General features: G+C 37.3%; 2 protein-coding genes across 3 annotated transcripts in view; both read right to left on the bottom strand.

The window, feature by feature from the left end:
- The window catches only part of LOC119839386, a 21,503-nt gene extending 10,767 nt beyond the window's left edge, over positions 1 to 10,736 (bottom strand). The window contains exons 1-10 of one of the 2 annotated variants that reach the window (XM_038365658.1): positions 10,370 to 10,736; positions 9,789 to 9,989; positions 9,306 to 9,465; positions 7,435 to 7,648; positions 3,708 to 3,799; positions 3,203 to 3,330; positions 2,548 to 2,643; positions 1,724 to 1,803; positions 1,184 to 1,320; positions 206 to 293 (exon numbers count right to left, since the gene is read on the bottom strand). In XM_038365658.1, coding sequence (XP_038221586.1) covers positions 206 to 293; positions 1,184 to 1,320; positions 1,724 to 1,803; positions 2,548 to 2,643; positions 3,203 to 3,330; positions 3,708 to 3,799; positions 7,435 to 7,648; positions 9,306 to 9,465; positions 9,789 to 9,989; positions 10,370 to 10,685 — 1,512 coding nt within the window. In that variant the 5' untranslated portion in view covers positions 10,686 to 10,736. Of the gene's footprint in view, positions 1 to 205; positions 294 to 1,183; positions 1,321 to 1,723; positions 1,804 to 2,547; positions 2,644 to 3,202; positions 3,331 to 3,707; positions 3,800 to 4,654; positions 4,863 to 7,434; positions 7,649 to 9,305; positions 9,466 to 9,788; positions 9,990 to 10,369 lie in introns of both variants that reach the window. The other variant, XM_038365659.1, reaches the window with a different exon arrangement.
- A 1,552-nt stretch (positions 10,737 to 12,288) lies between these two features.
- The window catches only part of LOC119839382, a 10,697-nt gene continuing 9,286 nt past the window's right edge, over positions 12,289 to 13,699 (bottom strand). The window contains exon 9 of the mRNA XM_038365650.1: positions 12,289 to 13,260. Coding sequence (XP_038221578.1) covers positions 13,072 to 13,260 — 189 coding nt within the window. The 3' untranslated portion in view covers positions 12,289 to 13,071. The remainder of the gene's footprint in view (positions 13,261 to 13,699) is intronic.

The following is a 13,699-nucleotide window of genomic DNA, read 5'->3' as shown; positions in this document are numbered from 1 at the left end:
ATCGAAATGAGTACATCCGTTTGAGAACGACGTTGCCACACACAGACACACACACAAACGCAAATACAGAGACAGAAAAAAATTTGATGTGAAAATGTATCGCATGTGCGAAAGGAACGAATATACATAGCAACATACATACATACACTGGAAAAACATGACCCTCATTCCGTCACAGTCGGATAATAAATAAGCGTAATGTTACCTTATGACAAGGGTATAGTCCAAGGGGGGAGGCTTCGCCCTCTCGCTGCAGGCTGTCCAGGCATAGACCCGTAGACGGGTTTTGGAACCTAGACAAGTGTATTTAAACTGTATTATCATGTTACTGGTCTACAAAATTTTGTAGTTATATTTTGGGTTTTCAAGTAAACACAGCATGATTTTTTTTTTTACTTTAGATGGGTATATCTGGAAAACTACTTAATTTAACCACGTCTATTATTACATTTTTAAAAACCTAACCAATGACCAACATTTAATGTCATATTCACGTCTTTTTTTCTAACGACCAAAACACTTAACGTACATAAACGTTTTTTGTTTAATTTTTTATGTCATCGTCGGCAATGGAGCTGGTGGGTCGCTTGATGGGATGCGCTACCACCGCCCGTGAACATTTGTAGAGGATTAAGGTCAATTGCAGACCTTACGCCTCTTCAAATGGATTGTCGACTTCAAATTGAAAAAAGGGATTAGGAAAGGATTGATGAGAGGAAAAAAGGAAAGGACTGGGAAGGGTAAGTGAAATGATATAGCCCTCCGGCTCCCCCACTCACCGAACGAGACACAGTAGTAAGCTATTTCACGCCGGTTTTCTGTGGGAGTGTGGTACTTCCCCGATGCGAGCTGGCCCAAATCGTGCCGAAGCGTGCTCCAATTGTAATGTAGAAATGGTCTGGTAAGTTTTTTTTTTATTAATGCTATTAGCGGGCAACGCGCAACTCATCTGATGTTAAACGATCTCCGGCGCCCATGAACATTCGCAGAGGTAGTGCCTCTACGAATGCGCTGCACGCTTATGTGGGAAAGGGATAAGGAAAGGATTGACGACAGGAAAGCAGAATGGGACTGGGAAAGGTGAAGAAAGGATACGAGAAAGTTTTTCTCTATATAGGCACAGATTATACAGTGACACCAGCCGCGCCCACGCTGGCCCACGCCCACGCCCACGCGCACGCACCTGCCGAACGCGCTGACGTCCCGCACGGGAACGAACTTGTCGCGGTAGACGCGCGCGAGGTACCAGCCGAAGCTCTTGCAGCGCAGCTTCTCGCGCAGCACGCGCCGGTGCGTCACGTCGCCCACGAGCGGGTTGTTCTGGGGAGGAGAGGGGGGGGGGGGGGCGATATAATAACACTAGTTATCTATATTATCTATGTAATCATTATTATGTTGATGATGATGAGATGGCCAAGTCGATCTATTTGTTTAAAACGTAACATATTTGTCATATAGGCATGATAATAACTTATGTAATAACTCAAGACAGAAGCTCCTTTGAGTAGAGACTAAATAGATTAACCGAGTTAGTATTATATGGATCTCACTAGCAGTATCTCACTGTACAGAGACTGAGCTGCGAGACTTGGGTTTTTTTACAGGATGATTTGATGGCATTTATATTTTGTTTTAGATGTGTATTTTCTATATAATAGTATTTCGCATTAAATTTCAAATCGAGAACCTCCTACGTCTCTAAGTCTGCTGCTTGTAAACTCACCCTCAAATCAGGTCGATGCAGATAGAACAGCTCGGCGTACTCGTCCATCCACACCTCGGCCATGCGCGCCGTGTTTATACCTGAATTAATTGTGACATTCCGTTCTAATATATTCCAGACTTAAAACAACTTTTTTGTATTTTATTTTTAGTTTTATAGCATTGAAATGCTTTATATGAAACACATGAGGCACATGAAACCGAAAGAGTAGAAGAAATTCAATTACTGTGGCGGGATCACGGGTGGCCGAGAGGCTAGGCGTTGCTACGGTTAGGCAAGAAACGCAGGTTCGAATCCTGCCTCGTGATCATATTTTTTCTATTCTTTTAAAATTTCTCAACTTTTTTGTATGTCATAGCGGGCAACTGAGCTGGTGCGCCGCTGCTAATGCGTCGCCCGCTTTGAAGGGGAAAGGGGTCGGGTAAGGATTGCCGACTGGAAAGAGGGAATGGATGGATGGGTTTTGAATGTAAGGTGAAAACAGGGATGTACAGTTGTTCCGGAGATAAACAGACAAAGGCAATTTTTTTGTTATTCAATATGTGAATGAAAGAATTTTTGATATCGCTCCTGCAGTTTTTGCATAAAAACCTTAGAAATATACGAAAGTTTTTTTTTATACATGATAGGGAAGCGCTTGACCACGTTCTCGCGTGATGGTAAGCTGAGATGTGGTCTAAAACGGAGCGCGCTTCCCTAGAAGGTACTTGTTCACACTTCTCTTGAAGACCTCCAGATTGTACTCGTCGGGGAATACAGACTCAGGAAGCATGTAGACAAGTTTCCCCTGTATAATATAAGCACAGGTGGATATAACATCTCACCATGCGTGTCGGAGTTGGCCGGCAAGCCGTACGGGTGGAAGGAGCGGAACACGTGGCCCACGCGAGAGCACGGGATCGTCTCCAGTGTTCCGCCGCCTGCGAGTGAGTTATTATTATAGTGAGTTATATATATAATATACATTTGAAATGGAGAGATGTTAGGATTGTGTCGGTTCAGTTCAGTTGAGAAAAATAATGCCGGTCAACCAAATGTTACAGATCCTAATTCATGGACAGATGTCGTGCGTTACATTATAATATTACGGTGGCAGAAACAATTGTTGCAGAAATGCTTGCAGCACTGTGTGTGTCGGAGTTGATGACGCATGTTGAAATGTGCTAATGTGTTAAACAGTTTCCAGCAACATTGTTTATCAACTGTTGTTCAACAAATTTATCATAAATATCAGGCTTTTTTGTACAGAGAGAAATAATTTATAATAATAATCATTTATTTGCGTAATGTGCGTTGGAGTCAATTGCTTCAATCAGCCATTACATTAGCGACTCAGGCTTTTGATTTACGTCACCATCTAGTCTGAAAACTATTCTTAAATAATACCCGTTGTTATATTAAATGAAACGGCTGGATGAAATTCAGGCACTGAAAGACTATCACAAGAGCAAATCCATCTATAGCAGAACACCAGCTCACATTGCCATATCCTAAACGACATCTCGAGGTTCTCCCCCCCCCAGCCCGCCATCTGCTCGTCGTAGGCGCCCAGCTCCCAGTAGTACTGGCGGTTGATTGCGAACAACCCACCCGCCATTGTTGGCGACCTAGAGTTAATATTAAATATTATTATTAATAAATGAAATATTATTATTGGAAACCTGGTGGGGATAAGGGGTGTAGAACGGAGTTTTTTTTTACATTCTTTATTCGATTCGCTTGGGGCTGGTTGTGTTGGCGCTGCTGGGTAAAGTGATTTTGATTAACCTTTTTATATTGAAAAGCTGTTACTTGTCTTGTGGTCGCATTTAATTTTGGTCCATATCTGACAATTTGAAGTCGGTTTAGTTTTTTGTAAAAATAATTAATTATGGAATTTAGATTGGTACCTCTCTCCGGACACGTCAGTCTTTTTCGTTCCCCTTTTTTTACTAAATAAATACTAAGATGCAAAATACAAATTCAATAGCCAACCAAAACTCACCAAGTAGGCGCTATATCGGACCCGCGGCGTTTCTTCTCCCACTCCGGCACGTCGATCCACGTGAAGTGGCCCATGAACGTGAAACCGCCTACCTGCACATCAATCTATATATATATAACCTCATTCAATGCGTAGAAATTTGCCCCTTTTCAAGCAATTCATGCCTTTATAATGATCTAAAATGTTTTAATGTCAAGTAGCCATTATGAACAGTTCATTAAAAACCTTCGAAGATTCTACTTACATAGATTCTACTAGTTGGACCAATAAAAAAATTATAGTAAAAGAACGATGAGACACATTCAGAATCAAATCAAATATCTTTTTTCGCTTGTATAAGTATATGAATTTTATTATTGAATGATTCCTTGATCTTGTTAAGATGTAAATCTCAATTAGGGACACATACACATACATTTTTGAGGCAGTAATCAAAATCGAAAAGAAAACAGTAAATAAACAAGACATTTTAATATATTAATATCTAAAATATTAGGTACATCTATTATTAACATTAGCTTAGTTCTACTGATAATAGAAGAAGACATGCTAAAGCAGAACATGTGTGTTAGTATAAATCAGTTATTCATTGCTATCGTTATTTTTATCGAAACCCAAATCTGTAGTCCTACCTAGAGAGCTAGGAATACAGATTGGTGTTTCGAGCATAGCTGTTTATTTAAATTAACCCGTGCAGATTCAAAAGACTACAACCGCTCTACCCACCATGCAATCCGAGCACCAGTCAACCATACCACTGCGACTCATTATTTTATGAAATAATAAGAATTACAGTAAAATCATTCACTCAAATTAACACCTTATTACTTGGCAGTAGTGTTCAAGCTATTGATTTGCTCCATGACGTCGATTACCGCAGATTCAAAAGGCCAAAACGCATAACCCTTAACCTATCGTGCAACCCCCAAAACCACCCTTCCTATAACCTGAAACTGTTCAGCCGCTTCCAGCTGGAATGTGGTTTGGTCTATCACGTCGATTAGTGGGGTGAGTACCGCGTCGCGTTTGTGCGCGACGCGCTGCAGCAGCGGCCGCAGCCAATCAGCGGCCGCCTCGCAGTGCGCGTCGAGGAACACTAGCACGTCGCCGCGGGCCGTGCGGGCGCCGCGCATGCGCGCGCGCATTAGCCCCTGCCTGAGCGGGACGGGGCGATGTACTCGGGAGGGAGAGCGATATGTGTGCCTCATATGTCACCGTAATATTGTACACCGATAGACCACAAGTCTATTGTAATACGTAACATACTGCTTATAATTAAATGTTATTATTTTTCGGCAAGTTGTAATATATCAATGTGGAACCGTTTAAAAATGTCGTGTACAATTGCAAACAAATGTTGCTAATTCACAAGTTGTTGTAAGTCTATAAACTAACGGTTTTTACAATCTTACGGTGACATATATAGTATGTTATGTTATGATTATTTTAGTCCCATATACAGAATTGCAAATGCAATAAAGAACAGACCGCTACTATACTATGGAGCTTGAATAGAGGCTGAAGCCGATTTAATGTGAACACTTAATAGTGTTGACCACATTTGTTTTATTATAATTATTTTATAAAAAATATGAAACCTTCTTCAAGATGTCAGAACTACAAAACACAAAACTGGCATTCCAATATAACGCAGCAGAGCTGGACAAATGATAAGACGGACGAATGATATTCAAAGAATCAGACGTTGAGCATCTGACTGGACTTGAATCATTTTGCTATTACTTGATAAAGGAACATCCAAGAGCTCTTTGTTCAATCACCATGAGACTGGGTTTATCTTGTATTGTAATCTTCATTTTGGTCTTTTATCATACTCTCTGGTAAGGAGCTGTCTTACTTAAGGCAGGTTGTTTCTACGTAGGAAGACGGTGATCGAATTTCTACTGTGTTATTTTGTTACTTTTTTATATAATAACGGAAATACGAGCAGGCGCGTCACCGGTAAGCGGTTACTGCAGCCGCCCATAAGCATCCACACAACCTGGACAGTTGCGGGTGTGTTGCCGGCCTTTAATGGACGAGTGCCTACGCTCTTTTTTTGAAGTAACCCAAGTCATAGTGATTCGGAAACGCTGAAGAGTGGTAGTTCATTCAACATAGAAGTAATGCGCGGTAAAAAGGTCCTCCTAAACTATTGTCAACTCAATCTAGATTTTTTTATGATTATCGCAAATTATGACGTCATCATACACAATGCTGCAGTGTGCGTTATCAATTACCGAGCGTAGTATTAAATAATTAATGGCGTGTAATTCAATTATGGTACAGTTACTTAAATTAGAATTTGATAACTGATTCATACTCGTTTATTACCCTGAAAATTATACATAAAAATATACTTTTAGATTACAAACTCGTCTCAAATAATATGAAAAGTAATGAATGTGATGAGGAATTAAAACTCTAAAACTATTTTGCGAAAACAAAACTTATGCACGATGAAATAGAGCCTAATTCTATTTAAAATTAGACTATCTACTTCTATTTCTTATTTCTATTTAAAAGCGTGTAGAATTTGTTATAAACACTGTTCGTTGGGAGACCGTGTGCAACTCAATTAGCATAAAATTTTCTATATCGATATCAAGGGGGCTACATGGGCTAAAAATGCGTTTTATATCGCCTTGAAGTATATCCACAACAGTGAAACAAACCAGAAAAATCTTTAATATGTGTCAGGATGAGTATATGCTAATTTGAAAGTGTGTTGAAAACATAATAAAAATCACAAAGACACCTCTAAACAATTTTTTTTAAATACGAAAAAACCACGCTTATGCACGGGCAATGTTCCTGCTTTTTGTCATATTATTCTTAAACCAACTTAGTAATTAAATAGTGATTTAATTTCTCAGCATAATAAATATATTTTTAAATAAATCGCGTATTCTTATTTCTGAGCAACGATATATACGCATGTGTGCGTGCACTCTATGTACCGACAGAGCCGGCCATGACCGATGATTCGTTGATTGCATGTGTGCGTGCGTTATTTCTGATGCAGTCCCCTCAATATGTACACATATACTACACTCTAAGCAACCAACACATAAACAGAAGAGTGCAAAACAAAACGTGATTGTGCGAACAACGAAATACACACGCCGATAAGAGAACACGTGAAAGTTTGTTTGCGGAAACGAGGCGTGTTTGTAAATTATGGGAAATGCTGCAGCGTAACTCAAACACAAACATTTATGTATATACTTAAGTAGACTGCGTTTGCAAGTAATTTTGAATTGTCAAACTATTTTCTCTATAGAAAGACGTGGAAGCTTTCATCGCACGTCACTCAATAATTTAACAATTGCTACGTCTAGCTCTGATTGTCTGTATGTTGTAATTCAGTTTAGCAATTCAATAATAAGAGAGCTGTATGTACTATTTTCAAGTTACCTACATTAGCACATTCATTGCTAACACTACAGCTCGCTCAATCCGCAAAAAAAAATCTTGATAATGGCTCTTCAATCTTTTCATGCATCATAAAAGTATTAGACGGTATGACAATATATACATATTTAAACAAAAACCCTACATATAAAAGAATTATAAATGATTTCCTCGCTATACCCATTTCCGCGCAGAAATTATCATTTAACACAAGAACGAAAGTGAAACAGTAAATAAAAACAGTGTATAACGAGCAAAGAAATCCGAGAAAAAATAAAATGTCCCATAGAAACTTCTGTTTAAACATTCGCACCTGAAAAGTGACCGCATCTTGGACGCTATAATAGAAATTGGAGGCCTCAATGACGTCAATAATGGGCACCACCACTGCGTGGGGCTCGTCCTTGACCCTCTGCAGCAGCGGCCTCAGCCAGTCGGTCTGGGCTTCGCAGTGGGCGTCCAGGAACACTAGGACTTCGCCCCCCGCGTACCGCGCGCCCGCTAAACGCGCCCGCGTCAGACCGACGCTGTGGCCCAATAATTACTCGTTTAATACCACAATACGATAATTACTCATTTGATACCCAATTTTTCTTACAGAACAATTTAAGATTACTAATTCATTTCCATTCATTCTATGAAAGAACTTCGAATTGTAACTCATTTAATACTACCTAATTTTCCGTAGGTGAAAATTGTAGTATTAAATAATTACTCCTGTAAACATTCATTTTCCAATGGTAACTTATTTGATCTTCTAAATTTTACAAGTTCGCCAATCAAAAATATATAAAAATTAGTCATCAGAAGGGGAGAAAGCCTCGCAAGTGAAGTATCGGCTAGTCTATACGGTGTAGCTTAATAAAATTTATCTGTTAGGCTATTTGCACAAACACTTGTCATCTAAGGAAATATATAAAACCTGGCCTGATTGGTGGATTATTGTTACGTGTTCACCCATAACTATCCACGCTATACCACGTTATTTTTCGTGAGAAGCAAACTCGCGATACTTTAACAAATGAATATGCAAAAATGAATCGTTATATTTGATACGTATGTGCTTTTGAAATCATATGACTACTACAATAAATGCTCCCAATATACTACTTTACCAAAAAGTTCGCCGTGGTGTATCCCAAATACAATTAACCTCTACTTTTATATTACACACTAAAAAATTATCAATTACCATTAATTCAAAACCAGAAACGCGATTTCAAATTCGCTACTCAAATAATCAACTCAAACTTACAAAATTACATGAACACTGGCGTAATAAAGCTAGAAAACGACCCAATAAACTACCTCCCGAAGCAGAACGAAACCTAACCTCAAACTTGGTCACGTGACCGCTCTGATACTCGAGCGTTGATTGGTCGAGCATATCAATGAGTGGCGTTACGACCGACGTTCTGTTGATCTTTATTCTTTGCAACAAGGGCCTTAGCCAGTCGGCGTTCGCTTCGCAGTGAGCATCGAGGAACACCATAACGCTCGCCGTTGACCTCCGACTACCCTCCAATCTTGCACGAGTCAAACCTACCCTGATAACTTTGTTGAATTCATCTGTATGTACCTAGCTTTACGCTTAAATTAAGCAAAAATGTTATGTGACTTTAAAGATAATAATAGTACCTCATATCTATCGATCTAATGGACATTTATAAGTCAGTCACACTTGTGTTTAACTTACGCATTCGGCATTAAATTGCTCATTCTTTTTCCTATTTCTCATACCATTTTGTTGTTTTATTGTGGCTATGATATATTGTATTATTATATAAATCATCAACTCCATATAAAGTTATACACAAACATGTCTAGTTATAAAGGAGGCATCTTTCAACCACATAGCCTTTCTACTTAAGAGTTATATTTTCGATTTATAATGAAGCATGACCATCTCGATGTTTTGAAACCCACCAATTACTTTGCACCATCTGATTTCACTATAAACTCAAAACTCAAACATGTATTTATCTAAGTAGGCTTCTAATACGGCAAGAAACGCTGTAGTTGCTCTTTTCTAATCAATCAATTTTACATTTGAACACATTACGTATATGTTACACAATCTATATACTAATTCTCATTCAATTCATTTGAAAAAAAGTTTAAATTCATTTTTGAACTATAATATAAGAGATGTATTAGGAGTCTCGTAAGGTCTATATGACTTACCGATCAGGTAACCTGAGTATTTTGATAAGGTCTGGAGGCAGCCTCGTTTGTATGTAGTAACTCAATTTGCCCTTGAGCTCGGGAAGAGTAGAATTGTCGTCCACAAGAATTATTTCCTTCAAGTACACATATGGAGATGAAGGATCTTGCCCTGGATAACCTGACAGTAAACAAAGAAAGAAATAACATGGAACCTCCGGTTTCAGGAAATTGTTTAAGAGTGTTTTTTGAAATGAACACTGAAAACATGTTGTAATAGCCAAACAATGTATGTATGGAAAGTGGTTAGTGTGCTCTTATAGGAAATTAATCACTTAATAGAAACATAAACTAAACCTCTATCACCTTAATATCCAACTCAGCTACATGTTCTAGTGATATTGAACTATCATAACACAGACAACTGCAGAAAAATCTAACAACTAGACTATCGGAGCCCTATAGTCACTTTCGGAGCTCTATAAACACTATAGGCATGCTCACCAAGCACCATTTTGCGTCCAGTGTCCCTCTCAACATGATTAGCCCTCGCGAACCACGGCTGGTCGCGCCGCACGCTGTTGATAACGCTCCATATCGTCCTCACCACTACAGAGTAGGGCTCGTTGTGGAAGATGACAATTACGGAAGCTGATGGTAGCTCCGCGTCGTAAACTACCCGTTTGCACGCTGGGTTGCGGTGATCTGGAATTTACTATTAGTGTATTAATTCAAATACAAAATAGGCTAAAAAAATTAAGTTACCCTTTGAGTTTATAATTGTGCCAAACATTGTTTAACGAATATATTATAAGAATATATAAAGTTTTTGTTATCTTTTTTTACATCATAGCGGGCAACTGAGCTGAACACAATAAATAAATCACTGAAAGAATTTTTATGTAGGGATCGTGAATCAAGTTTTATCACAATTTCTGACCATTTAAATATCAATCATAATAAACAATAAATTAAGATACAACCCGCAACATTTCTAACTCCACGAGTCCTAGATATTCATTATAAAAGTCAATACTACCGGTGCAGAATAATTTATCGAAATCTAACTGTACCTCGACACTTACCTTTTAAAGTTCTATTGTACGCGATTCTATCACTTAAATACACGTTAATAGCTAGTTTTTTCTCAGATTCTTCACCAAGACGTTTCGCTTCACCAAACAAATGAGCTGCATCACCACCTTCCCCCAGCCCAGGGACTATCCGATTTTCATCTTCCCTGATTTCTCTTTCGTACTCGTCGTTCAGATTTGTCACTTGTGCTCCCACTGATCGCTTTTTGCCTCGCCATTGTTCGAAAAAACTTAATAACATAACTACTAGTAGTAAACAGAAGCTAACTTTTGCCACATAATAACATTTTCGGACCGGCAATTTCATATTTTTGAATTGTTTACCACGCGAGCGGCGCGCTCACAACAACACTGATGTGACACTGACATTTGACGTGACGAATGCAAATGTTTACAGTTGTAACTTTTTAATAGCGGAAGGCGGAATGTAAACAAGCAAACAGCCAAATGTAATCGCCTTATATTATTGGCAAAGCCATCGCGTTTTAATTTATTTTGTTTCTGTGAAAATGAAGTTGGTTGAAATAAGATGGCTAGTTAGAGTAAATGAAATTATTACAATACAGGTTTTCGCCCGCGACTTCGCTCACGTAGTCAAAGGAATCGGTAGGTAGAGTGCGGATTGACCCGCATTATTCCCGTTCCCGTGGGATACCCGGGATAAAAGCTATCCCATGCGTATCCAAATTGATGCAATGGTTTAGACGTTAAGAGAGAAACAGACAGTAACTTTCATTTAAAATATTTCTAGTAACTAGATTTGCGCGCGCACAGTCAAAGTTAAAAGTCGGATCATAAAATAAATAAATACGATTAATTCATAAAAATGTTTATGCGATGCGCGCGGCTTCGCCCGTGGTACATATATAGCCTATAGCACTCAATGATCACGTAATATCCAACGATAGAACAAACTCAAATTTTATAAATCGTTTCCGCAGTGCCTGAGATAAGCACGTTCAAACAAAACGGCGCAGATTGTTCGTTTTCAACCGACTTCCAACAATGGATGAGGTTCTTAATTCGACTATACTTTTTATGTTTGTTATCTCAGTCATTTGACTGGGTAAACCGATTTTCATGATTCTTTTTTACTCGAGAAAACTGATTTCTGCCAATTTGATGGCAGTTTAATTTTCTGTTAAGAATAATCATGTATGTAGATGCCGATTGGCTTTGTATTCAGAGATGTTAGATATGAAAAAGCAAAATATGTTTAAAATATTTATTAACAAAAATACGTATAAAACGAAACTTAATCACACTACAACAAACTATGTACTAATAAATAATCGACACATGAAAAGTAACTTCTGTGACTAATACTTAAAAAAAAAAGAATGCATGGAATATTAAAATTTTGAAACATTTATTCTAAAAAAAATCGAATATAGGTAATTCACTTTTAAAAATATAGGACCTGTGTGTCTTAATTTTAACGAAGTTTGAAACATATTGAACGCATTCTTTTCCTTATTGATGGATGTTTTTCAATCCTTTAGTAAATTACAAATCGTATTCGATACAAAAAAAAAACATTTTTGCTATATATTAAAAAAAATGCAAATATAACTAACTTTTTAACAATTTCAAACAGACTAAATTTTAGACATATTTTTCTAGTCCTGTTGTTAGTCTTTATACAATATTATTTTCTACAATAATGAGATCTTTAGAAACATTCTTTAATAATTAACAAGGAACTTCAACGATGGCACACGCTTAGTGACATTTCTGTGTATTAGACAGGGATAGAACTATAATTAACGTCACTATTTGCATCTCTGTCTTGCAAAGTAACGTCATACTTATATAGTATAAAAATATTTTTGAAAAATCTCGCAGAAAAAAATGTAGATAACTTTTACGAAAAAAAAAAACAAGTAACGTTAAATATGATATGCTTTTTAACAAACATATATTAGTTTCACCTGCATCTTTGTATGTAAGAGACTCCTTTAGATTCGATTTTGATCTTACAATGACAATTGAAACGTGAATGACATACAAACATACAAGTAAAGCTAATAATAGTGTATTAAAAAGTAGTTTAAACGGCTCATTAAAGTAAAATGTGGTAAATTACTCACGACCAATATAAAAGCAATCCGTTGGACCGCGTGTGATACACCTAACTTCTAATCGACAGCTGCAAAACTCTACAATTTTTCAACAATTTTTATGTATTTATACAATAATCAGTCTTATACAATACTTTTAGTAGAAGATACTAAATCTTTGGGATATGTATTTAAGCATTAAACACAAAAATCAATCGTGTATTTAAATAACATATGTAACACAACCAATTTTAAAAACGTACAAAAAAGATATAAAAATTTGATGGTACTCGAATATTAACCTCATAATGAACAAAGTTACAAAATACGAAAACATTCTAAACACTCACTTTTAATTCACAAAAAAAAATTTCAGTAATTCGATACATAAAACATGATACCACCCACAAAAATATTATAAGCGGTAATTTAAATAATCATTTTTGTCAACTAGACAATGATAACTACCTTAAAATATATTCTTTTGGAACCTTTAAAGGTTATTTCCTTGTTTTAATCTATTTCCTAGAAAATAAATTGAATTATTTTGAAGGTAGTTTCATTATATATAAAACTACCCTCAAAAATAACTTTTTGAGGGTAGTTTTATACAATGAAAATACCTGAAAAAAGTTAAACAAAGTCGCCATGCAGCCTAACCGGCCTCCCCCCCTCAATAACGACCCTTCCCTTCGGCCCGGTGGGGGGAAAGACGGAGCCTGCGATAAATTCAGTCGTGTCGTGTCGGAACGGACCAATATCGTGCGTGGGAAACGAATCCACGCTCATACGCTCGTGCTGACTGTGGGAGTGGCGTAATTTCTGCAGATACAAATTATTTATATAAGATAAAAGGCAAAAATTATAATAATACTAGCTGCGCCCCGCGGTTTCACCCGCGTAAGTCCGTATCCCGTAGGAATATCGGGATAAAAAGTTGAATATATGTTATTCCAGTTGTCCAGCTATCTACGTACCAAATTTCATTGCAATCGGTTCATTAGTTTTTGCGTGAAAGAGTAACAAACATCCATACATCCATACTTACAAACTTTCACGTTTATAATATTAGTAGGATTAGCAGTCGCACAAAATTTCGGTTGTGGTCATAATTTATTAATTCGATAGAATAAAAATTACATTAATTAATTCATGTACATAAATAATATGGATTTTAATAGTTTTATATATTAAAACAAATTAAAAGCCATTGACGATACAACAGCATGAAACATCCGATCTCGATTCGTTTAACATACGT

The sequence above is a fragment of the Zerene cesonia genome, unplaced genomic scaffold (assembly GCF_012273895.1).
Source record: "Zerene cesonia ecotype Mississippi unplaced genomic scaffold, Zerene_cesonia_1.1 Zces_u014, whole genome shotgun sequence".
In the NCBI taxonomy this organism is placed as follows: Eukaryota; Metazoa; Arthropoda; class Insecta; order Lepidoptera; family Pieridae; genus Zerene; species Zerene cesonia.
The sequence above is the reverse complement of the archived record's forward strand: the minus strand, read 5'-3'. Positions and strand labels throughout refer to the sequence as shown.